Source organism: Anolis sagrei, chromosome 2, assembly GCF_037176765.1.
Source record: "Anolis sagrei isolate rAnoSag1 chromosome 2, rAnoSag1.mat, whole genome shotgun sequence".
Lineage (NCBI taxonomy): Eukaryota > Metazoa > Chordata > Lepidosauria > Squamata > Dactyloidae > Anolis > Anolis sagrei.
In genome coordinates, this window is record NC_090022.1 from 128,923,527 (window position 1) to 128,948,268 (window position 24,742).

At 41.6% G+C, this 24,742-nt stretch overlaps 1 protein-coding gene across 1 annotated transcript in view; it reads right to left on the reverse strand.

Moving 5' to 3' along the window:
* Positions 1–975: 975 nt before the first annotated feature.
* Positions 976–24,742, reverse strand: part of TIMP2 (TIMP metallopeptidase inhibitor 2) — a 38,638-nt gene continuing 14,871 nt past the window's right edge. Inside the window, exons 2-5 of the mRNA XM_060764359.2 lie at positions 10,357–10,457; positions 8,415–8,523; positions 5,317–5,441; positions 976–3,654 (exon numbers count right to left, since the gene is read on the reverse strand). Coding sequence (XP_060620342.1) covers positions 3,457–3,654; positions 5,317–5,441; positions 8,415–8,523; positions 10,357–10,457 — 533 coding nt within the window. The 3' untranslated portion in view covers positions 976–3,456. The remainder of the gene's footprint in view (positions 3,655–5,316; positions 5,442–8,414; positions 8,524–10,356; positions 10,458–24,742) is intronic.

Sequence of the window (24,742 nt, forward strand, 5' to 3'; positions counted from 1 at the left end):
CACACATCCCTTTAAAATACTAATAAGTTTATATTTGTTAAAATTGTTCTTCATTTTAATTATTGTATTGTTTTAAAGTGTTTTTTGCATTACAAATAAGATATGTGCAATGCACATAGTAATTCATTCATTTTTTTTCAAATTATAATCCGGCCCTCCAACAGTTTGAGGGACTGTGACCTGGCCCACTGTTTAAAAAGTTTGAGGACCCCTTATGTAGATCAAACCTGATACGAATACTCAATATGCCCAAATGTGAACACTGGTGGAGTTTAGGGAAAATATACCTTGACATTTGGGAGTTGTAGTTGCTGGGATTTACAGTTCACCTACAATCAAAGAGCATTCTGAACCCCACAAACAATAGAATGGGGCCAAACTTTCCACACAGAACCCCCATGACCAACAGAAATACTGTGTTTTCTGATGGTCTTTGAGGACCCCTCTGACACTCCCTCACAACCTCCCCCCCCCCCCAGGTATCCCGACCACCAGATTGAGAAACGCTGTACTAGACCCTTGATTAATTAAAACAGCTCTTAGCAGAAGAAACTGTCTGAGAAACTACTGCATTCCCATGTAGTAGACCTTCAAATAAGATTTTGCCCATGTTTAGTAAGCTTGACCCTAAAATTTCTGGCAATATTGCTCTGGTCACAATCTCATTACAGTAATGACTGCTGTTGCTGTATGCCTTTCAAGTCATTTTAGACATATGGTGTTACTAAGGTGAGCATATCACTATTAGAAATAGCAACCTTCTCAAAAAAGTTCTGGAGATTTCCATTTTCCAAAAATCACAGGGTTTTCATAGCAAGATTGTTGAGAAGGGACTTGAAGTTAAGAATAGAGCTTCCTATTCAAAATGGAAAAACAGAATTAAGAGTCTTTCTAGAAACAGTTTACATGTAAATGAATCTAATGTGTATTTCTCATGTTTGCACCTCCACAGAAATAAAGTATACTCAAGACAAGTAGAGACTATTCTGGTTTTATTTGATAATACTGTTTATTGTCCGAAGACTCAAGTGTCCACGTATGAATTATACAAAGCATCAGAGACATGCACAGTCTGCTTGTCTATTCAACAACTTTCATGTGTTCCCAGCACAAGAAAATCTCAGCTTTCAGAAACCAACAACAACAAAAGAGACCCCCCTGTCCCTGCCCCCCTCCCATATTACTCCACCCACCAAACAACATCCCAACCCCAGCTCCCCAATAAGCTTTAAATTATGGCAGCGTTAAGATACTTATTTTTCATACTTACTAAGCAAAGATTCGAAAATAATGTAAACTTTTAAAAATATTTTGAATTGCTGGCATGAAGAAGGGGAAACTGTTAAGTGTGTGTGTGCATATATATATATCAGGGAAGGTTCAGTGTGGCACTAAAACCCACAACTATAAATTAAGCCAATCCATGAGCCTTTGAGAACTGCTCTTTCACAATGATTGCTACTGGAATGGCAGAGATATCTTGCAACCGCTGGCAGGCACATAAACTGCAAACTGGCTAGCAAGAAGCAATCACTTGTCCTAGTCAGCCTCCAACCTCTAGAAAAAAAGGCCTGTGCATGTTGCAGAGGCATGAGGAGGAAGGCAGGAGGAGAAATACTACGAACCCCCACCCCCCACCCCACCACTGGCACTCAGAAGTAAGAGAAGGGATTCTACCCTCCCGATATTTCAACCTTCTTCCCACAATTATGTCAGAAGCTTCCAATGCAGAACCCCCTTAAAAAAACAAGAATAAGTGCAAATCTAACAGCTAAACAAGGAATTTTAAAAAAATGGTGCAGAGGAATGATACAACTGATTGCCAAAATGAATGGAAAATATTAAAATCAAAAAAATATCAGCACAGAGAAAGGGAGGGGGAAGGATGGAAAAAAAGGGAGAAGGGTAAATGTCACATAGACTGTAACCATACAGGAAGAAAAACAGGAGTCTTATATTGGACTGAACCGATTTTTTTTCTTTTTTCTTTTTTTAAAATATATTGAAATTAAACAGACTGGTCCAATATGACATCTTTAAAACTACCTTGATGAACAGCATGAAAAAGCCACTAGAGGCAGGTCTGGCTAAGAATTCTTTTGGAAACCCTCCAGTTTGATTTTGAGTATGGCAAAGGAGGGGGTGGTGGCTGTGCAGAGTATTATTGGGGGGGGGGGGCATGCATAGCAAAGGGAAAAAGTGGCTCAGAAAAAGGGGAATCATAAAAGGCTGGAGGCAGAGACATTATGTGGGTGAGGGGTGGCAGGGAGGGTGTTTACAGACAGCCAAGCTCTTGATTCATTACTCCAACACAGCATCTTATACTCACAGTTTACAAGGATAAACCTTGATGTGCCAACTTCTGTCATCACATATTTGAGGACAAAGCACACATTCCTATCTTCTAAGGAGTTCTTGGCACATTAATTCATTCTTATACAGGGCAGATGGCAGGGCTAGGAGTGATGCTGGCATATTAAAAGATCATACACAACCTAGCAAGAATTTCTGATCCGTAGGAGAAGGACACCTGCTTTGGCTGACAAATGCTAAACCTTTAATGAGAACAGCAAGTCTTTCCACTGGCCAGCAGGAGCTTTGGCACCAGATTTATGTGAGTGACACAAACACTCAATAGGATGTGGGTTAAATCACACTGTCCAAGTAGAAGTCCTGCCACACTAACTCACATTCCTAAGCAAATGTACTTCTACTGAAACTTAAGTGCTGAGACCTCATAGCCAGAATGTGCATACATTTCTCAGGTACAAGGACTTAATATCCATTAACTAGAATTGAATCTTTAAAATATTTATGCTCAGAAAGAGAGACCACTACCACCCGCCACCCTCTCAATGTTTGGTTGATGAAAATGCAACTTTTCTCACTAGTGCAAAAGGAACTCATGATTCATGATGGAACCACCGCCTTTTACAGAGGCTAAGGGATGTGCTTATTCCACCATATGTGTGTGGGAAACAGAAGGGAATGGATCTTGAGCACTGGGCACTTGGAAACATTCAATAGGGGATGGGTGCAAAGGACTGTATGTAGGAAACAAACGGGGGTAGGGGCTGCCTCCACAGCAAGGGATGGGATGCCCTCTCTCGAGGCAAGAAGAACCTGGTAGGCCTGCTACACAGAATCAGATGCAACACTCTTCAGGCAAGCATATTGTTCACTCTTGTTCTCCCCACTGTGCCTTGGCATATTGGCAACTGTGACTCCCAAAGAAAATATGCCTTGGCACAATGCAGCAGAGGAAACAGACAAAGCAATATGCAAATAGTGTAGACATCCCCCCCCCTCCACCCCCACGATTATTGTGCCTGCCCAGGAGACCTTATTTTCATGCTGTTTGCAGGAGGTGATGTCAAAGGTGGACCAATCTAATTTCTTACAGGCTTTGTTGCTATTGGCTACAGGAATGCCATGACCTGCCATGACCCTGGGGACTCAGGGGTCCTCAATGTCAAGGAACTCTTGCTTAGGAGGAGCCACACCACGATACCACGCACACGAACCGTCACTCCGCTTGATGCAGGCATAGTGTTTTGCCTGCCGCCCATTGATGTTCTTCTCCGTCACCCAGTCAGTCCACAGACACTCATCCTGAGCAGAGACATAGCAAGGGATGGAAGGACAGCGCGAGATCTGTGGGGAGAGAAGAGGGGTGCTATGAAATTGCACGGGCCTGTTGTTGTGCACCTTCATGTCATTTCCTATTGGAAAACTCCAGCATTCTCTGGGCCCTTCCACACAGCCATATAACCCAGAACATCAAGGCAAGAAATCTCACAGTATCTGCTTTGAACTGGAATGTATGGTACTGTGATAACCCAGTTCAAAGCAGATATTATGGGATTTCCTGCCTTGATATTCTGAGGTATATGACTGTGTGATAGCACCCCCCCCCCTCTCTCTTCTCTTGCTGTTACAGCAACAGGGATTTTAGACAGGACAGGATATCATGCATGCCAAATAATTCTCTTTATTTCTCTCATCTAAACCTTCACATTTGCTCTTACTATCCTTTAGAATGCATGGTTATAAATTCCCTGCAAGTAAACCATGTGGTTCTAGTCTCTTCCTTGGGGTGTTTGGTTATATAAACTCCGCTCCCTTCTCAGTGTTGCCTCTTTTGATTTCTCTTTCTGTTCCTTCTCAAATCTCCAGCTATGTTTGTTCATCCATCAAAAGATGGTGGATTAAGAATGAAATATTTCACTGTTCTTTTCATTAGTTAGTTAAGATGTAGGTTCCTCGTGCATATGTAAATATAGAACACCATTAGTAAACTTTTAAGTTTGTACCTACAATTGCCTGCTTGTTTTTGGTGTCGACAAGGGAACTCAGGAAAACAACATAAATAAATCGAGACATGCTTTGTTTGCTAAACCAAAACTAATTTGTTACAGTTTTAATTTTTATTTGTTTCCCTCAAAGGGCTAACACTCTGGGAAACACAAATTTCCAACATTTCCAACTTCTGGCAACACTAACATAGGGTTTTCTTGGCAAGATTTGTTCAGAGGCAGTTCTCCTTTGACTCTCTCTTAGGCTCCTTCTACACTGCCTTATAAAATCCAGATTATCTGATTTGAACTGGATTATGTGTCAGTGTAGACACATATAAGCCAGTTGAAAGCAGATGATGTGGATTATCTGCTTTGATAATCTGGATTATATGGCAGTGTAGAAGGGTCCTCAATCCAAGTCTGAGTCATACTGCAAAATTATAGTAATTTGATATCTACGGTTCAATGCTAGAAAATACAGTAATTTGTTCACAATCCTGGGGTCTGTATTTTGATGAGGCACTTATAATTCTCTGAATTCAACGTTAACTTTCTATCTCAGAGAATTCCAAGTACCTTCTGAAGCTACAAATCCCAGAATTCCACAGGACAAACCCATGGAAGTTAAAGTGATATCAAAGTTGGTAAAATTATGCATTGTGGCTTCATTCCAGGTCATGTTATAGATTAACTTCAATGAGGATTGGGCTGATCTTGAATAGCTGTAGCACCCAATCTTATCACCAAGCTTTCTATAAGTAGAACTGCAGGTGTCTGTTCTTAATTGAGAAATACAAAAGGAACTGTGGCAGCCATTAAACTTTGACGCCCCTTCTACACTGCCGTATAAAATTCAGATTATCCACTTTGAACTGGATTATATTACAGTGTAGACTCAGATAATCCAGTTCAAAGCAGATAATGTGTATGATCTGATTTAATAATCTGGATTATATGGAAGTGTAGAAGAGGCCTTACTGGAAGTTCCAGAAGTTGAAATGGACTCATTTGACTATACCTTGCACTCACAGCCCATCTGGTAACGCTGGTTGAGACTCTTCTTTTGGGTAGCGCTGAGGGAATCCCAAGAAACGATGAAGTCACACAGAGTGATGTGCATTCTGCCATTGCCCTCAGATTTCCCTGGCAAAGCAAAATGCTCGTTAGTTGGGACATGCATGGAGGGTGGATATAAGCATGCGTGCACACTGTATCAAGTGCTTCTTTCTAATCAGTTTCCAGAATAAGCATGTGTCTCATCTGGGCCAGAAAGCACTAATTACAAACAAGTATGCACTGCAAAAAGGGCTCAATTATTCAAAACATTTTCATCATTCTGGGAGAGCTAACAAGATACAGTTATACTCAGAGTCCATTAGTAGCTAGCCTTATGCCGCACAGAATTCCGAGAATCTATCACTTTATAAACCTCACTTACTTAGTTTCCAGCAGACCCTTCAACCTCTGAGGATGCCTGCCACAGATGTGGGAGAAACATCAGGAGAGAATGCTTCTGGAACATGGCTGTACAGCACGGAAAACTCAGAGCAATCCAGTGATTTCGGCCATGAAAGCCTTCGACAACACAGTGGCATAAACCGTTTTGGAGAATTGAAGGCTCTCCTTCTTAGGAGGTCTTAAACAAAGTTTGGAACGGCATATTTCAGCAGTGCATTAGTTGTGTATTTCTGCACATCAGGATGTTGGACTACATGACCATTATGCACTCTTCCAACTCTAAGATTCTCTGATTGATGACCATCGCCTACTAAGAAGCTCCGAAATGCCAAGCACCATCAGACTGCACAGCACACCTCATTACAGTATCAAAAGCCCTGGGGTGACTATGTGTGTGTATCTTCGAGTTGCCTGTGGAGTTGATGATTAAACCATAGTCTCATATCCTTTCATGGAAGCTCCAGGAGATGGCGCCTGACAAATGAAATTTCAGTAATTTCAGGGCTCAGCTGGGCAGGAAAGGGTACTTTGAGATGCATCAAGGACAAACCCTCCTTGTGCTATAGAAAGAAAACTGCATTTGTTCTATTTGGGAGCCTGCTTCATTCTAACAACTGTCAGTCCATGTAGGCTGCATACGGAAAATAGTATTTTTGTTCTATGACCATTTCTGTATTTGTTATAAATATTTCTAGACTGACCTTCATTCCAATAGATTCCTGGGCACAGGCGAGAAAATGATAAAACTAGACCAAAGCAACAAATCCAGTTCACCATGCTTGGACCATAGAATCATAGAATTGGAAGAGATCACAAGGACCATCCAGTCCAACCTCATTCTGTTATGCATAAACACAAAATCAAAGCACTCCCAAAAGATGGCAAACCAGCCAGAAGATTCCACCACACTCTCAGGGTAACATATTCCACTCTTGAACAGCTTATTCTTCCTAATGTTTAAATTGACTTTCTTTTCCTGTAGTTTGAATCCATTGCTCCGTATCCTTAGGTGCATCTACACTCTAGAATTAATGCAGTTTGACATCACTTTAATGCGGTTTGACACTATGACAGTTAAAAGTGATTTCAAAGTGCATTAATTTTACTTAGTAAGTGCATCTATAGTCTCTGGAGTAGCAGAAAACAAGTTTGCTCCATCTCCAGTATAACATCCTTTCAAATATTTAAGCATGGTTCTTAAACATATCTCTTGACTTGACATCACAGGAGCATCACTTTCATTCTCCTCTTCCCCAGATTTTTGGTTATTATAAGCTAATAGTGGTATTTTACCAATTTCTCATTTTGTAGATTAGCTATTAAAGGTTTTTTTAAAAGTCTTAAACAGATTAAAATCATTGTACGTTAATTGAAGGTAAACTTACTGGAGGAATTTCCACACACCCCAAAAATCCATGCTTTGGCTCAGATTTTTGTCCCCACTCCCACCAAAAAACCTGGGCTTTCCTGAAGCCCCCCAAATGTATCCCTAAAAAGTAAAGAAAACTTAGTTCTTGTGCCCTCCTGGCTGGAGGAAATGACGTACCAGGAAACTTGGGGAGGAAAATCCCCCCCCCCCCCCCCCCGGTCTTCTAGCACATCATTTTCTCTTGCCAAGGAGGTGCGAGAAGAAACATAATGGCGGCCAGCTATGTTTTCTTTATTTTTTTAGGGGTACATTTGGGGTTTGGGGGATAGGGTGCCTTCCTGGAGCCCAAAAAATTGAGATGACTGAGTGGATTGGGCCCAGGGATCGTGTGATGTGCTCACTGGGCCCAAACCACACAGGGCTCCAGATCTTCTCATAAGATCCAGGTCTTCCCAGGTGTAATTAATTCTGATTAAACCAGGGAAATTTGGGTGCCTCTGGTAAATCAAGACAGGTCTCGGGTTTTGGGCCTGTCTGGATGGGCCCTGGGTTTAAAAATTGTTATTTGTGTTTAGAGAAATCTATATTCCAGCTGTCTGGGAACAGTGTCTGATAAATATAAAGAGAAATAACAGAAGATGAGATTGAGAACCTATCAGGATACAGTGCGTGTCTGTTAGTAAGACCTGACTGATAGCCAGATCAAAAGATAGTGACTTTTAATTCTGAGCTCTTTGGACACAAAAGTTTATCTCCTTATTAGCTGATGTTCAGATGAAGCTATACAGGCACAATATAAATACTACCTCAATCCAGTTGAAGGACAAGCAGTCTAGACTGTTTATCATACTTTGTAATGATAGACGGCACTGCTCCTCTCTGCATTAGATGATAGGCTATGTAAAACTACAATTGTTAAACAGTAAGATGGACAGACCTTGATTACATAATGATATACTGCTAAACCAAGGGATGTTTACAAGACTGTACCTAGATTATGTATGGCTCTTGGGAGTATATGAATGTATAAACTGATTGTTTTGCTTTAATAAATATCTGGTAAGATTATAAAGCTGCCTGTTGACTGTTCAGGAATCCAATCATCCTGAAATTCCTGTTGATGTTAATCTGCCTACTGGACAAGTGCTGCTCTTTGTAACTATGGGCTCTGAAGTCACCAAAAAAAGAAAGAAAGAAATTGGCACATGAAGTAGAAAGATTATTCAGTTCCTCCATGAGATAAGTGGAAGAACCAACACAGGGGTTGGTTCAGAAGCTCAATTCCTTACCTGCAATGAGATATTCCTTCTTGCCACCAACATCCAGCGTCACTCCACACACTGCGGAGGAAGGAGCCGTGTAGATGAATTCAATGTCTTGGTCAGGGCCTTTAAACATCTAGGAAGGAAGAGGATGCATCAGACAAATACCAGTAATCCTTGTTGTTGTGTGACCAAGTTATTTCTGACTTATGGCGACCTTGGGGAAAACATTCAGAGATTAGGCTTTGTCCTCCACTGAGGCTGAAAAAAATGTGATTTGCCCAAGGTCACCTAGTGGAGTCTTAGTTGAACACAGTACTGGCTATCTGGTAATTGTATTGTGGTGTAAATATAATACACAAGACGCTCAAGGGCAGAAAATACCTCAGGAACAAACAGTATTTCTCTTAATACCACTAAGCAAAGGTACTATTAATGACCAACACTTTACACACAGCTAGTTTCATCAGTTTTTGGTTGGAAATGAGGAGAGGGCAGAATAGTATCAAAACACACAGAGAGATACCTTATAGTTCCAGGACAATACCTAGTTTTTATTTTATTATTTGCCAGCTAGTTGAGAAAAGTGAGGGATGCAAGTGCAGACAAGGTCAACATCTGGACCTGTTCTCAATGGGCTCTTCTCTCCCTGACCCTCTGTCAGGGTCAGATGGCACTGGTGCACTATGGGAAGGAGCATCCAACTCTAGCTGTGTTTGGCTGGTTGGTTTGACTATATGTCATGTTTGATGCACTCTTTCTATTGCAATTAAAATGTTCTCATGACTAGGGACAGGGTATGGGATGCTTGTATTTGCCTCAAGGCTGGTTCCCTTTTCCTGCTCATCCTCAATCCGATCCTTTTTCCTTAAAATGTATGAGCATGCATCTAGTGAAGGACAGGCCTGAGTTCTGGAGGAACCCTAGAGATTGTTTTTACGTATGAAATGGATTTATATTATTTAAAAAACACACTTTGGAGTGTAGAGCTAACCTACCTCCCAATCCATTACATTAATTTTCTAACATTTATATCCAGTATAACATTTATACTGTACAATTAGTGAATTAAACTAATCACTGTTTTCAATGAAATGTTTAAAGACAAATCTTAGATTGGATATGTGCATCAAACCAAAATGAAATAATGTTCAGTGATCTAGCCAGCTCGCCTAAGAAGGAATTCTAACTGGACACTTCTTTTACAGTGAGTGAGGAGGGGATTAGTGGTTGGTTGTCTGCTACTTCCATCACTCAGCTAGTTTTTGCTGGCCACGCTGTGAGAAGCTGCCTTTTCTGGGCTTTTGAGCTGAGTTGGTCTTTTACAGGTGCTCACATGCACAGAAATAAATGGGAAGATTAACTATGCCTGCTGCAGACCATTATGAGTTTGGATCTTCCCAGAAGACTGAAGGTTTTAGATCAAGCACGGGCAAACTTCGGCCCTCCAGGTGTTCTTGGACTTCAACGCTCACAATTCCTAACAGCCGATGAAAGTCTCTCTCTGACATCTGCCCAGTAAGGATGGATACTGAATCCATAAATTGTCCATTGCAAGTTCTCTAGTGCTTACATTATTTCCTATTCTAGTCGTTGTCAAGAATAGTACTAAATCTTTGTCATGTGGGCTAGTTCTGAAAATCTTTAACAATTAGCAGTAGATCAAATGGATCCAGGTAGACTGAAAGTTACACCATGTCTACAATTTCACAAAGAATCACCCAAAATGTAGGTATTTCAAGGCAGAACCAGGTTTCTCTCCATGTACCTTTATGTTTTGTGTATATAAGTAAAAAAAAAAACCTGGCATATAATAACACATTTGATGTTTCAAATATAACATACCATTTCTTGTATCTCGGTTATAGATATCAGTGTTTTAAGTATAATCTGTCCATGAAATGCCTATGGGACACAGATATACAAGCTAAAATTGCACGTAAATTGGGTTCCCATGATTGCTTTTTACCTTTATCTGCTTGATCTCATACTGGATGCGTTTGATGGGGTTCCCATAGATGTCATTACCGGAGTCCACCTCTTTTGCAGAGACAGCCTTTGCTCTGATCACTGAAACACAAAAACACAAAGGAAATTAGTGGAGAAATGCAGCATCACTGCTGGGTGCATCCTTCCCAGGTTTACTACTGTCCTAGCAATAGTTAGCCTCTAATGTTCATCAGTATCTGTGCCAGCAAGAAAAACTCAGAGCATTAATCCCCAGGGACAGTATGCATTGCATGCTAAAAATAATAAAACAGTACCTTTTTGTTTTACTCTCTACAGTTCTACCTGTCACTTTGGGAAAGAGAGCTGGCAGCCATGTTAGAAATTCCTTCTTACTCTGTTATTTCAAAGGTAAGACCACTGTGTTCAACCAGCTTTTAAGACAGCAGAAGCATGCAGCTGAAACACTGGTTGTTACTAAAATGTGAGAGTTAAACACTTTTTTGTCAAATATATCATCTACTCTTAGCTAGTCACAGTAAAATATTAACCAGATTAAAATATTTTACACTTGACCTCTACTTAAAATCTTCAGGTACAGTTTAATAAAAACCCCTACTGCAGAGTTGGAAATCACCAGAAATTCAATGCAAGTAAAAGATAATCAGGATACTTATGCTAGGTCATGATCAATCAATAGTCCACTGAGTTCAGCATTTACCTCTTATCCCATCTATACCTCACATGGAAGTTTATAAGAAGAGCACAAGATCTCTCTCCCCACAATTAGCCAGAATTTCTGATAAAGATTTGTTTCAAATTAACTCTCATCCACCCACTGTGGTGCAATTTATGCTCTTAAAAAACACTGGTGCAAAGCTCACAGAACATATGGTTAAAGTCATCAAGCAGGAGTGGACAGAAGGTCAACTGGGATCAATTGGGCTGGTGACTCAGTGATTCGCTGCTGAGAGGTAAGGTTTTGACTTCAAAGGCCCAAATCCTTTCTCAGTTATCCATCAGATCAATATGAATTCTCTGCACTCCTACTACAGATTAACACACAGCATGAAAACCTGCTTCAGAAGTTTTGATCCTCTGGAGTAGGCTGGGGGGGGGGGGGGGTCTGCAGGTAGATGACCTAATCTCTTCCTAATAGTAGTAGTGTCAAAATCAGCTACATTCCAGGAAAATACACCCACCCACACCCTATATTAATGTATTGAAATAAAGGAAGATGAATAAAGTTTAGGTCAGCTCTAGCACTGAAAACAAAATCTCAGGAAGTGTTCAGGGGTTTCTTGTTCTTCCATACAGGTATGTGCCATCTAGAGCAACTAGCATGGTGTAGTAGTTTTTGTGTTGGACTAGGACTCTGAGAAATCAGGATTCAAGCCCCTACTCAGCCATAGAAACCTACCGGATGATCTTGGGCACTCTCTCTCAGCCTTCGAAGAAGGCAATGGCAAACCTCTGAATAAACCTTGCATAGAAAACCCTAGGATAGGGTTGCTATGAGTATGGGTTCACTTGATGGCATCTAACAATAATAAATGTGTCTTTTCCTAATGACACTAATCAGTGAAGCTTGGGGGACTGCAAAAAAAAAAAAGCTCTAACTTTGCTTGCTCCAGTTGATAGTATAGACGTTGCTTGCTTTCAGTACAAGGTCGATTACTGTGTTCATAGAATTTACACCTCAGCCAAGGAATGCAAAATGATAATAAAAGCATCAAAGTGAATCCTTGCCAGAAGACATGATCTTCTGCATATTAACTACCCACAGAGCAACCACAAGCTGAAAACCTTTGCGCCACAAGAAGAAAGTAGGAGTTAATCAGGTTAACCATTCAATAAAGCACACACACCACACATCCAGAAAATACAAGAAAAGCACACACACTACAGGATTGGTCAAATTTCAATAAACAGTGCTTCTCAAGAAATTCCTAATTCCAAGATAAATAGATAGATAGATAGATAGATGAATTAGGAATTGCTTGAGAAGTACTGTATAAACCCATGTGCATATATAGAAATTTTAGTCAAAAAAGCAACCCAAAAATTCAGGATAAACTTACTCATGGGTCATTTAAGTACTGGCCTAAACTCTTATTACAAAAGAAACCATTGCATTCTCAGAGTAGTCACAAAAGGCAAGAACTTAGTCTATCCTGAGAGGACCTAAAGGAAGCACCAACTTCCTCAACTCTCTCCATCAAGTTCCCACTTTCTTTTTGAATGCCTGGGTAGAGAAATGACCATGGCAGAGGCTTTTTGGCCCTTCACCTCAAAGGAAGAGTACAGCAAATCAGTGCAAATCAGAGGCTTCCCCCTTTCTGCAGAATTATCTTTAACTTATCCACAAGCCAAATAAAAATCCATACTTTTAGCTCCAAAACCTGCCCTTGACATATATGAGGTTAACTTATACATGAATATATACAATATTTACTTCATTATACCGAAGACTAGAAAAAAAGATGAGATAAGCTAACCTACAGGTCACTTTGCTGCCCAGCAACATCTGTAGCCATGCAGATGTTGCTAGACTACACCTCCCACCATCCTTCACCACTTCTTATGTTGTCTAGTGCTAATGAGACCTGAAATCGCATAACATTTGGCAGGGGACACACCTTCCCTACTGCATGAAAGCCCAAGGTTTATTCTTTGCTTTTGCATAATTTGATCAAACTGAGCAATGTAGTTATCCTGTTTTTCATGATGGCTTTTGCAGTTCTGAGAGTCATACAGCTATGTTTTTACATATAAGGTGAAAAATCATGGATTCAAGTACGACAATTTGTAACACATGCCAGTGGGAAGGGGGTAGAATACTGTTTTTTTTTGAAATTCTGAATAGCATCGGCAGGCACTCACAATTTCCTGTAACAACAAATTCCATCAGTAAACTGTTCAGTGTGTTAAGAAGAACTTGCTCTGTTTCCTCATACACATGTTGCCAATCAGATTAATAGGGTCTACATTCCAGAGGGTAAGCCATGTTAGTCTGCAGCAGGCAGCAAAACATCAGAGAGTCCTGTGTTGCCATAAACACTAACACATTTATTGTAGCAGAAGCTTCCATGACCCAGAGCTGTCTTTGTCAAATGTACAAAATGTCACAATATATTTAGTTGTCACAGTGCTAAGGAACTCCTTTTCATTTTGCTGGTTAATTTGTCTAGAGTTCCTCTTTGGTGAGACAGAACGTCTTTTCCTTTTGCTCTTAAGAAGGGCACAACTTTGACTTGAAGTCTTGTTTACCAGAGATGACTTCTCAAATAAAGCTGCATTATACAGTAAAATCACTTGTCCATCTCAGTCATTTCTATCCACTTTCACTGGAAATTATCCTCTAAGGCAGGGGTCCTCAAACTTTTTAAACCGGGGGCCAGTTTACTGTCCCTCAGACAGATGGAGGGCCGGATTATAGTTTTTTTTTAAAAAAAAAATCAATTAAAAAATTCCTATGCACATTGCACATATCTTATTTTGCTGTGTGGAAGGGCCCTTAGAGGGGGTTCTTTCTAGCCCTCTTTAGGCAGTAATTCCAGGAGCAGAGAATGGGAAATCTTCCTATTTCTAGTCTGAACAAAATCTGGCTACCAGTATTTAAAAAACTCTAAAATTATAACTGTAAATAAAGAAGAACACTCAAACACAGAGGAACTCCAGACAAGAAACAATCAGGGCCAGCTAATCACCTCTGAACAAAAGATTCTCCCTAAAAACTGTCAGGCTATGAAATGGCAATCAAGGTGGCCAATTGAAACATTCATACCTACCTCCAACAGACAAGAGTTCTTTCTCCCACCCTGGATCTTCCACAATTTTCCTGGTTAAAGGTTTTCCTCTGAGATGAAGTCCAGTCTTGTCTGACTCTGGGGTGTGGTGCTCATCTGCATTTCTAAGTCGAAGAGCCAGCGTTGTCCGTAGACACCTCCAAGGTCATGTGGCTGGCATGACTGCATGGAGCGCCGGGGCAGCCTCCCTTGGCTGGCTCATGCTGCCCATTGGGCCCGATGGGCAGCGTGAGCCTGCCAAGGAAGGAGCAGCCCCGCGTGGCCTACTTGCAAGTAAAGCACCTCACGAGGTGTTTTTTACGCGCAAGTAGGCCACGCAGAGCAGCTGCCCTTAGCTGGCTCACGCTGTCCATCGGGCCTGACAGATAGCGTGAGCCTGCCAAGGGAGGAGCAGCCCCGTGCGGCCTACTTGCGAGTAGGCCACACGGGGCTGCTCCTCCCTTGGCAGGCTCACGCTGCCCATTGGGCCTGACGGATAGCGTGAGCCAGCCAAGGGAGGGGCACTGTGGGGGGGGGGGCGCTCCTCCTCCGCAGGCCGGATAAGCGCCCTTGGCGGGCTGGAAGTGGCCCGTGGGCCGTAGTTTGGGGACCCCTGCTCTATGGCATTGGTTCCCCACCTGAAGTCTGTGGACCACCAGTGGTCTGCAAGAACTAAAATATGGTCCATAGACTCTCCGTTACTACACTGTTGCAACAAGGTAAAGCTAAAGGTTTTCCCCTGACATTAAGTCTAGTCGTGTCCGACTCTTGGGGCTGGTGCTCATCTCCATTTCTAAGCCGACGAGCTGGCATTGTCCGTAGCCTCCTCCAAGTCATGTGAACAGCATGACTGCATGGAGTGCCGTTACCTTCCCGCTGGAGCAGTACCTATTGATCTACGCACATTTGTACGTTTTCGAACTGGTAGGTGGCAGAAGCTGGGGCTGAATGCGGAAGCTCACGCTGCTCCCCAGATTCAAACCTGCGACCTTTTGGGTCAACACGTTTAGCAGCTCAGCGATTTAACTTACTGTGCCACTGGGGGCCATCCCAACAAGAGCTACTGGTCCTGCAAAACCCTCTTACAATGCCGAGGCTTATTAAATATAGTTTTCTGTGGGCGAGCAGATGGCGACTACTGGATGGCATATGTTCAATATCAGAAACTAGAACTGATATGATCTATCCAATGCAATTTTCTGAATCAGCACCCCAAATAGCCAAACCAAATCTAAAGTTGACCAAAAACAGATTTGTAACCTTTTTGGTACTAATATTGGAGAGTGGTCCCTGGTCAAAGGGGTCCCTGGTCAAAAAAAGGGTTGGGAATTACTGCTCTAAGGCCTTAGGCAAGAAGCATATGTCATACACATCCACCCCAGATACACAACTCAAGGTTGGGCAAGCTGTGACATTCAGAAGTTGCCAGACAGCATCTCTCATCACCTTTCATTTTTGACTGTGCGCCTAGAATAAGGGGAGTTTCAAGGTGACAAAATCTGTGGGACCACAAGTTGCCCATTTCTATTTTAACCACAAAGATGCTGGTTGTTGAAATGAGGACTTTGTACATACAAAGTATGCATTCTTCCACTGAAATATGGTCCAAGTTCACTGAATACTCTCCTGGAATATTTTGAAGCTGTTTCTTTGTATTTCATCCCATGGACAAAACTTCATATTAGCCTAGAGCTTTTAGCCACAACCAGTTATCAGGAAAAACAACAGGCATCTTCATAAAACGACTGAGTCCCAAGCATCTGTCTCAATCTCCTTCAGTCTTGTGACAAGTTTGATTTCACAGTGAGATTTACGTAAGTCTTTAGTCTGTAAGTTCCATCAGCCCTAGCCTATGTAGCCCAGAGATCATAGTCAGTATAATCAACTGGCTTCTGAAGAGGTATCTGTCTCATTTCTTTCCCATATATGATGGTGTCAGCATGCCATCCAAGCACACTCTATGGCCAGCTTGGACAAAGTGCAGTTCTAGAGCCACCTGAAGATACAAAGGCCCTTGAACATACTGGAAATGTTTTCTAGTCCTTCAGCCTCCAAAGTGACAACTCATTTTTTTAAGTGCATGCAAACATTCCTTTTTCTAAAATAGAAGCAGACTTTGGCCACTTCTGATTTTGTTTTCACTGTCATTTTTGAGGGGACATACTTAGTATTCTATATGACCTTTGAATCAAAATTGAAAATTACTCCGCTCACAAGAACTGCCCCAGTGGTGCAATGGGTGAAACCCTTGTGCTGACAGGATTGAAGACTAACAGGTGGAAGGTTCGAATCTGGGGAGAGTGGGTTGATATCCCTCTGTCAGCTCCAGTTCCCCATGCAGGGACATAAGAGAAGCCTCCCGCAAAGATGGTAAAACATCAAAAACATCCAAGCATCCCCTGGGCAACATCCTTGCAGACGGCCAATTCTCTCACACCAGAAGCGACTTGCAGTTTTCTCAAACAAAAAAAAACCCTACCCTTGCTCTGTGGTTTCAACTTGAATTGCTACAGCACATATGGTAAATCTCACCATAGCCACCAGCTAATGTGAGTGTGTGTGTGTGTGTAAAGGCAATGTAAACCATTGCCTAAAAACCACGAAATCCCTTTGAAATAACTGTTTTAAGTCAACACAAATGTATCTGCTAGAAGTATAAATTTTGACCTGAATTGAAAACATTTCTGCTGCAAATAAGAAAACAAGACAAAAACACTCCATTATAATTCAATCTGGAGAAGGATGTCCTGGATAACAACATTTTGAATATTATATTATGTTAATTGGTTGGTCTCAAAAAAGATGAGTTATGAATGGAAGCACTGAATGGAAAGAACCTGTGTATTAATTTCAGGTATATTTTTCTGCATTTGGCTATAGGCAAGAATTGAACATCTCAAACAGAACATGGGAAACATATTCCCAGTTCCCACACCAGTATAGATTCTGGGAGTCCTAATCCAAGGAAAGTAACTCTCTCCCAACATCAGCAAGCATCACAGTGCAGGGACCAGGGCTCTCTGTTCTCAGGGCTCTCCCGCAGCATCTCACATATAGTGCATCCATTATCAGGCTCCTTTCCGGAGCCTCCTCTGCCATTTCAACTGCTCAAAGCTGCCTGTGGCCTGGCCTGGATGTTTTTGGACTGGCCGAGATGATAGTATGACGGTGGCTGAGTGTCTTTAGGTCTGGCTAATAGTTATGGCTCCAGGCTTTTCCACTCACGTGCTGTTGAATCACTGGCAAAAAATGCAACCTCGTAGAAGGAAGATTTCTGTTCTGAACAGTGTGGCTTTGTAGAAGGGGAACTGCTGCTTTGCACTTTCTAAGCCAAGCACCCAGCAGCTCAGCCAAGCCAGGGACCGAAGCTGGGGGAGGGCAGGGGAGAAAGAGAAAGAGCAAAAGCATATGCTGAGCAGAGCATGAACAAATCTCAACAAAAAAGATCAAGAAAAGGAAAGCTCCATGTGTCACTGCCTGCCTGTTGTTTCCCTGCAAGCCCAGGAAGATCCAAAACATTGGGGATTTGATTGGTTGACACATAAGAAGAGCGGGGGGGGGGGGGGGGGGCTTGCGATTTCGTGGGAGTGTGGAGGGTGCACATTTGCACCAAAACTCAGTGCTTATCTTCTGGCACAGTGGCAAGTGTCTTTTAACAACAACAAATGCAATATGGAAGGTGATTCTGAGTATGAACCCTTCTTTATTACGAAATCATTGCAACACCTCCATTTAGGATGGTTTCTGCTTCCCAGTATTAGTGCCTTATTAGTGATATCTCATTCTAAGAGTACAAAAGATGGAAATAGTATGTAAACAGTAAAATGAGAGATAAAAGGTATGGGCTCTGACTGATTAAGCTAAGGCAAGGAGACAACCCTTCTGAGCTTAATTTCTTACATAAACACTCCCTGGCATGCTCTAAGCCCTCTCATAGCTTAAAGCAAGTGTGAGAATTGTGTGGCCTTCCAGATGTTGATGCACTGCTCATAACATCAGTCATAGCTAATGATGAGAAATGATCAAAGTTTAGTCCAACAAAATCTGGAAAGCCATTTGACCTCATTGCTTGCTTTAGTCAGCACTGCACAACTTGCAGCCCTCCAGCTGTTTTGGCCTCCAACACCCAGAAAGCCTAGCCAGCTTGTCCAATAGCCAGGAATTATGGGAACTGGAGGCCAAAACAGCTGGAGGGCTGCAGATTGTGCGGGCATGCTTTAAGTCAGTGGTTCTAAACCTGGGGTCCCCAGATGTTTTTGGTCTTCAACTCCCAGAAATCCTAACATCTGGTAAACCGGCCGGGATTTCTGGGAGTTGTAGGGCAAAAACATCTCAGGACCCCAGGTTGAGAACCACTGCTTTAAGTGGAAGACTGCCTCTTTAGAACTTGAAAGACTCCAGGATGTAATTGGCCAGAGATATCTACCTGAGCCCAGGTATCTTTTCCAGTTGGGCCTAGCACATGCAAGTCCTCATCCACTTTAGAGCAGGAGGCTAGAAGAAGTATTCATAATTGATCTAAACACCCGTCAACTACTGAAGCCGTCCCAGGGCCTTGGGAGCTACCAGTGCAGCATCTCTACTTGAGCCAGGAATTGCCCAGCTTAAATCAGGGGACAGGCTGAGAACATACCTGGAGCAAGACCCATGGACAGGTACAGCTAAGCTAAGTAAATACTACCAGAGGAATCACAGAGTTGATGGTTCTTTTGGAGGCAACTCCATATATTTTATTAAGAATAAAAATAAGCACAACACATTTTATGGCTATAGGATGATCCCTGTATCCATGGGATTGGTATCTGTGATTTCACCCACTCACGCCCAGAAAAAATGTCCACACTGGGAATTTTCTAGGCACTCCACATGGTTTTATGTTATGCTTCATCCAAAAGATTATCATAGTTGCCTTGGAGGACCTAGCAAGTTCCTAGAGAGAACTAGCAACTCAGCAAGTTGCCTTATGGGTTTGTGGTTTTGTGATAATGTCTGCCAGAAATTGTGCATTTCAGTAGTGTTTGCTATTATCAATGATTCTCTGTTTTAATAGTGTTTTTAGGAACACTCCCCAATGGACACAGGAGTCAAGCTGTTTATCCGGTGCCAACATCTGATTTAGTAGAAACTAGCTGTGCCCTGCCACGCGTTGCTGTGGCCTATAGTAAAACTTATCAAAGTTGAGGTAGATATCTGGACTATTATGAAAGAGAGGTCCCTACCTATTCCTTCCCCCTTTTCCTCCCCCTTTCTCTACTTTCTTCCTTCTCTACCTCTTTCTTTCTTTCCTTCTTTCACTACTTGGTTTCATCCTTCTCTCTTTCCTTCATTCCCCTTTCTTCCTTTGCCTTTCTTCCCTCCCTGTTTGGTTCCTTCTTTCACTTTTTATTTCCTTTTATTTCACCACCATCATAACAATAACAATAATGCAATGCATTGCCTCTGGGACCTGACACCTCTCCCATTCCCCCTAAAAGGGTCTCATAGGAATAATAGCATAATAATAATAATAATAATAATAATAATAATAATAATAATAGAAATAACAACCTTTACCCGCCACGTGTTGCTGTGGTCAATCTTCCCTCTTTCTCTCCTTCTTTCCCTCCCTCCCTCCCTCCCTCCCTCCTTCCTTCCTTCCTTCCTTCCTTCCTTCCTTCCTTCCTTCTCATCTTTCCTTCTCCTCTTCTTTATCTCTTTCCTTCCTTCCCCCTTTTTCTTTCTCTTCTGCTGTCTCTCTTTTCTTTCCTTCCATCTTTCCTTTTCTTTCCTTTTCTTCTTCCTCTAACTTTCCTTCCTTCCCCCTTTTTCTTTACCTCCCTTTGTCTTTCTTCCTTCTTTCCTTCCTTCCTGTCTTTCCTAGATTTTGACAGGGCGGGAAGGGGCGGGGTGGGGTTTGGAGGTGGCCTGAAGTAAAAGGAGGTAAGATTGGGGCAGGGGAGTGATGGAGCGTGGCGTTGCGTGTGTGTTTGTACCTTGTGGGTTGTGTTATGGGCACGGGGATTTTGGTTAAGTTTCGTTGGGGGATTTTTGAGTTTTGTTGTTTTGCCGTTTTGTGAGTGTGTTGTTGTGTTGTTTTTCATTTTGAGTAGATATGTTTGTACCTTGTGGGTTGTGTTATGGGCACGGGGATTTTAGTTAAGTTTCGTTGGGGGATTTTTGAGTTTTGTTGTTTTGCCGTTTTGTGAGTGTGTTGTTGTGTTGTTTTTCATTTTGAGTAGATATGTTTGTACCTTGTGGGTTGTGTTATGGGCACGGGGATTTTAGTTAAGTTTCGTTGGGGGATTTTTGAGTTTTGTTGTTTTGCCGTTTTGTGAGTGTGTTGTTGTGTTGTTTTTCATTTTGAGTAGATATGTTTGTACCTTGTGGGTTGTGTTATGGGCATGGGAATTTTGGTTAAGTTTCGTTGGGGGTTTTTTGAGTTTTGTTTCCTCGTTGGATGCCCCTAACAAATTTATATATATAGATAGAAAATCCTGAATTCTCTACACTATATTCGTGGCCCTGCCTATTCCTCAAAGGGACATGAATTGCTAAAAAGGACAAAGAGTTTAATAACATTTGTGTGTATTAATTATATTGTGAATGTATTCAACCTACTGAAGTGTATGAGCATGAAATGGGAGTCAGTACCCCTCCAGACCTTTGAAAGTTCAAGTATATTCTCTTGGTGCTGTAGGGTATATTTCAGAGGAAGGAACAGGCAAAACCACTTCTTAATATTCCGTGTCTAAGAAAACCCTATAAAATCCATGGGGTCACTATAAGTTGACAGGTGACTTGAAGATACATATGTACAGAAAGTATCTTGATACCATTTGTATTCTCGGCAGAGACTACACTACAGAAAGTTATAGTTTTGCTATACAAATAAGAGGGGGAAAAATAAAGAAATATCACTACTGAAAAACGCAGCACAATAATGTACAGAACAAGCATCAACAAAAAACTAGTCACACAGTGCTCACCCAAAATAGAAAAAAGTGTCAACTCACTGAAAAGTAACACACAAAGCGTCACAGAAGTACTGACCAGCTCAATTATGATGAGCACTTATTTGCTTTGGATTTGAAGTGGAGGGAACCTTACTTGGAATGTGCTGTAGAGAAACTGGCAACTCAGTAAGATGTGTTATGGGTTAGTTTAGCGCCACTGACACCAGAACTTGGCTTACAGCTGAGATGGTGGCAGCCAGAAGCTTGAGCTTAAGATTGTAATGGTGAACCATGAAGGCATACCACTATCTTCAAATCCCAATGTGTCATTGCCAGGTCCCTTATTTTCTATTTAGATCAATGGTTCTCAACCTCATTTGGCCTACAACTCCCAGAAATCCCAGCCAGTTTACCAGCTACTAGGATTTCTGGGAGTTGAAGGCACCGGGATTGTGGCGCAGCTGACTGAGTGTCAGCTGCATTAAGATCACTCTGACCAAAAGGTCATGAGTTCGAAGCCAGCCCGGGCTGGAGTGGTTGTCCAGCCATTGTGTAGCCCGTTGTCGACCTTTGCAACCCGAAAGACAGTTGCATCTGTCAAGTAGGAAAATAAGGTACCACCTTGTGTGGGAGGCTAAATTTAACTAATTTATGAGGCCATAAAGAAAGAAGACTCCGGGGAATGTGGAATGCGGAAGAACTTCATCGGTGTCGTTGATGGACGATGAAAAGCAGCAGCTCCCCCGGCGGCCAGAAAAAAAGTTAAATAGCCTTTGTCTGTTAAATGTTGTTTGTCAAACTGGCATTGAATGTTTGCCATATATGTGTTTACTGTAATCCGCCCTGAGTCCCCTGCGGGGTGAGAAGGGCGGAATATAAGAACTGTAAATAAATAAATAAATTGAAGGCCAAAACATCTGGTGACCACTAATTTAGATGATAACAAATTTGGGCTACCTACAAGGGTCATACAAAAATTGTGGACCCATGTCACATAAAGGCATATTATGTATAGTTAGCATCCCAGCAGAAGGACAAAAAAGGCCAAACATTATTGCACGTGGGAGAAAACAACACAAAGTGAATACATGAAGATGTATGCTAGATCTCAAAAAACATAACGGAAGCATAATCTTATGCACTAATGTAAGAAAGCATGCTGTTCCTATTCTTGTGTGCCTTTATCCTATGCCTTATGTAATATTAAAAGGTAGAAAAGCATAAACAAAACAAATGGTGTCTGTAATTTTAAATACACAAAGAGCGCCCTGTTATCGTTTTGGACTAAAGGTCCCAAATTCTATTAACAAAGCAACAGACCAGTTGCACCAGACGATTGCTAGCAAGACATGAATGCAGGCAAAAACAATTCCTCTGGGAAAAATATTGAAATAATATCAAGATACATAACAACAAACTTTTAATAGAGAGACTATTTCATCATCATCATCATCATCATCATCATCATCATCACTCCATTTCTTAATTAGTCGCTCTCCACCAAGGTGCTCCGAGCGACTTACAATTTAAAACAGTTTATACACAATATAAAACATTCAATATAAAACATTCAACATAAAAACATTCAACATAAAAACATTCAGCAGTGACTATGGCAAAATTTGATCCGGTTACTTAAATGCATTTATTTATAGAAGGAGGTACTCAATTTCTCCATTTAGGACAGACATATGTTTCCCTCCATTTTCAAATACACCTCTTTCTATTGCCTTTCACCCAGAATAACTCTTAATGTCACAATCAAAATAAAGTCTACTTTTTAGTGGACTGCCCTCAAAGGTCTTCTTTCTAAAAGGTTTATACTTATAGCTGAGTATCTGACATGCAATCACAAGCATATGATCACTGTAGTGGATCCGCTGCATGTTAATCCCCCAAGAACGTCATGATACAGAATTGATTATCCATAGTCAGCAACATTACAGCCATTATTATAGTGTCTGGGCCCAATCTAGACACAGAAACAGGATGCCATATAGAGAATGCATATATAAACAAGAAACTGCAATAATGGTTAGTTGGATTGACTTCTAAAGCAATTAAACAGATTTCCCACACGTATGGAGGCCCAATCTAGAAATTAGCAGATTTTTTAGCAAGCTGAGTTCCTATATGTTCACATATAATTCAAGTGCATGTACAAACTGAGGGCACGTTTTAGGGCCAAAATTATGGTTTTTGATATGACCCATGAATAAATCGGTAGTCTTTCTACAGAGAGGGGAAAACATCAGCACTGCCTCAGGGGGCTTGATCTCCCTACCTACTTTCCCATCCAGGCAGTCAAAAAGGCCAACTCCACCATGGGAGAGGGCAGAGGGGGTTGAAGTTTCTTTTAGGTTCTCTCAGGTCAGACTAAGGTCTCGGATCCCATCCACACTGCCACAGAATCCAGTTCTGAATCCAGATTATCTGCTTTGAACTGGATTGTATGTTAGCGTAAACTCATATAATTAAGTTCAAGACAGATAATCTGGATTGAGAAACCAGATTATATGGCAGTGTCGATCCAGCCCCACTTTTCACCACTCCAATCAAAGGGGAAGACGCCTATCTTGATAAAAAATAGTACTATACTGACCTGCCAATAAAGACAACCCAAGTTTTTGGGGTTGAACTTTTGATTCAATTTCCTATACATGAGCACATACTGTATGCTGGAAAGAAGAACCAGATGCAGTGTTGTTTAGTCCCTGAGTAAGCCTGCTTTTGTTGGCATGATCTCAAGCAGGATGTTGTTTGGGTGAGAAAGGAACCAAATTAACCACAGGGAAGTGGAATTACTTACTTGGCAACTGGGTTTAGAAGTGACAAAGTACTCTGATATCCCTCAGGTTTTAACATAAAGGCAACAGCAGGCAAGGCACCCAATTTTGCACTTATTATTGCGACGATTATTTCCTTTATTAGTCCCACCTTTCTCCCTGTGGGGACTCAAGGCGACAAACAATCACACACTTTGGTCATAACTTAACTTGCCTCACTGCGTGGCAGGTTTTAGGCAGGTACCCATTCTTTTTCTCACTGATCATCTGTGTCCCACCCTGGCGCTGTCACCTACGTACCCACGGCCAGGACACCGCATTTGGAGGACAATCTTACTTGGACAATGAGGGATCGCCTAAGACTAAGAAGAAGACCCTGGCACACATAAAACAGAAACATATGTCCATGAGAGAAGTACTAAACAATGAAAGAAATTTGATAAACTATAATTGCCACAGGACCTGAAGTTTAGGGAGGGGTTTTTAAGATTCTCTACCAGAAAGATTTAATGCCTCACCAAACGACAAATCACAGGATTCACCAGGACACAGTCACTGCAGCTATAGTAATAACCAAGTGCTATAATTGTGTAGAATGAAATAGAGCCTAGCAAGGCAAACTCAAACTATTTAACCAAAAGAAGTTAGACTACATACTTTGAGCCAAAATGTAGTCTACTACCATATACACTGAGCTTATCAAATTGTCACTTGCAGTGCATGAGAACTATATCTCTTTGAGCCTTACCACACAGCCCACATAATCCAGAGCATCAAGGCAGAAAATCCCACAATATCTGCTTTGAACTGGAATACATGGCAGTGTGGACTCAGATAACCCAGTTCAAAGCAGATATTGTTAGATTTTCTGCCTTGATGATGATGATGATGATGAAGAAGAT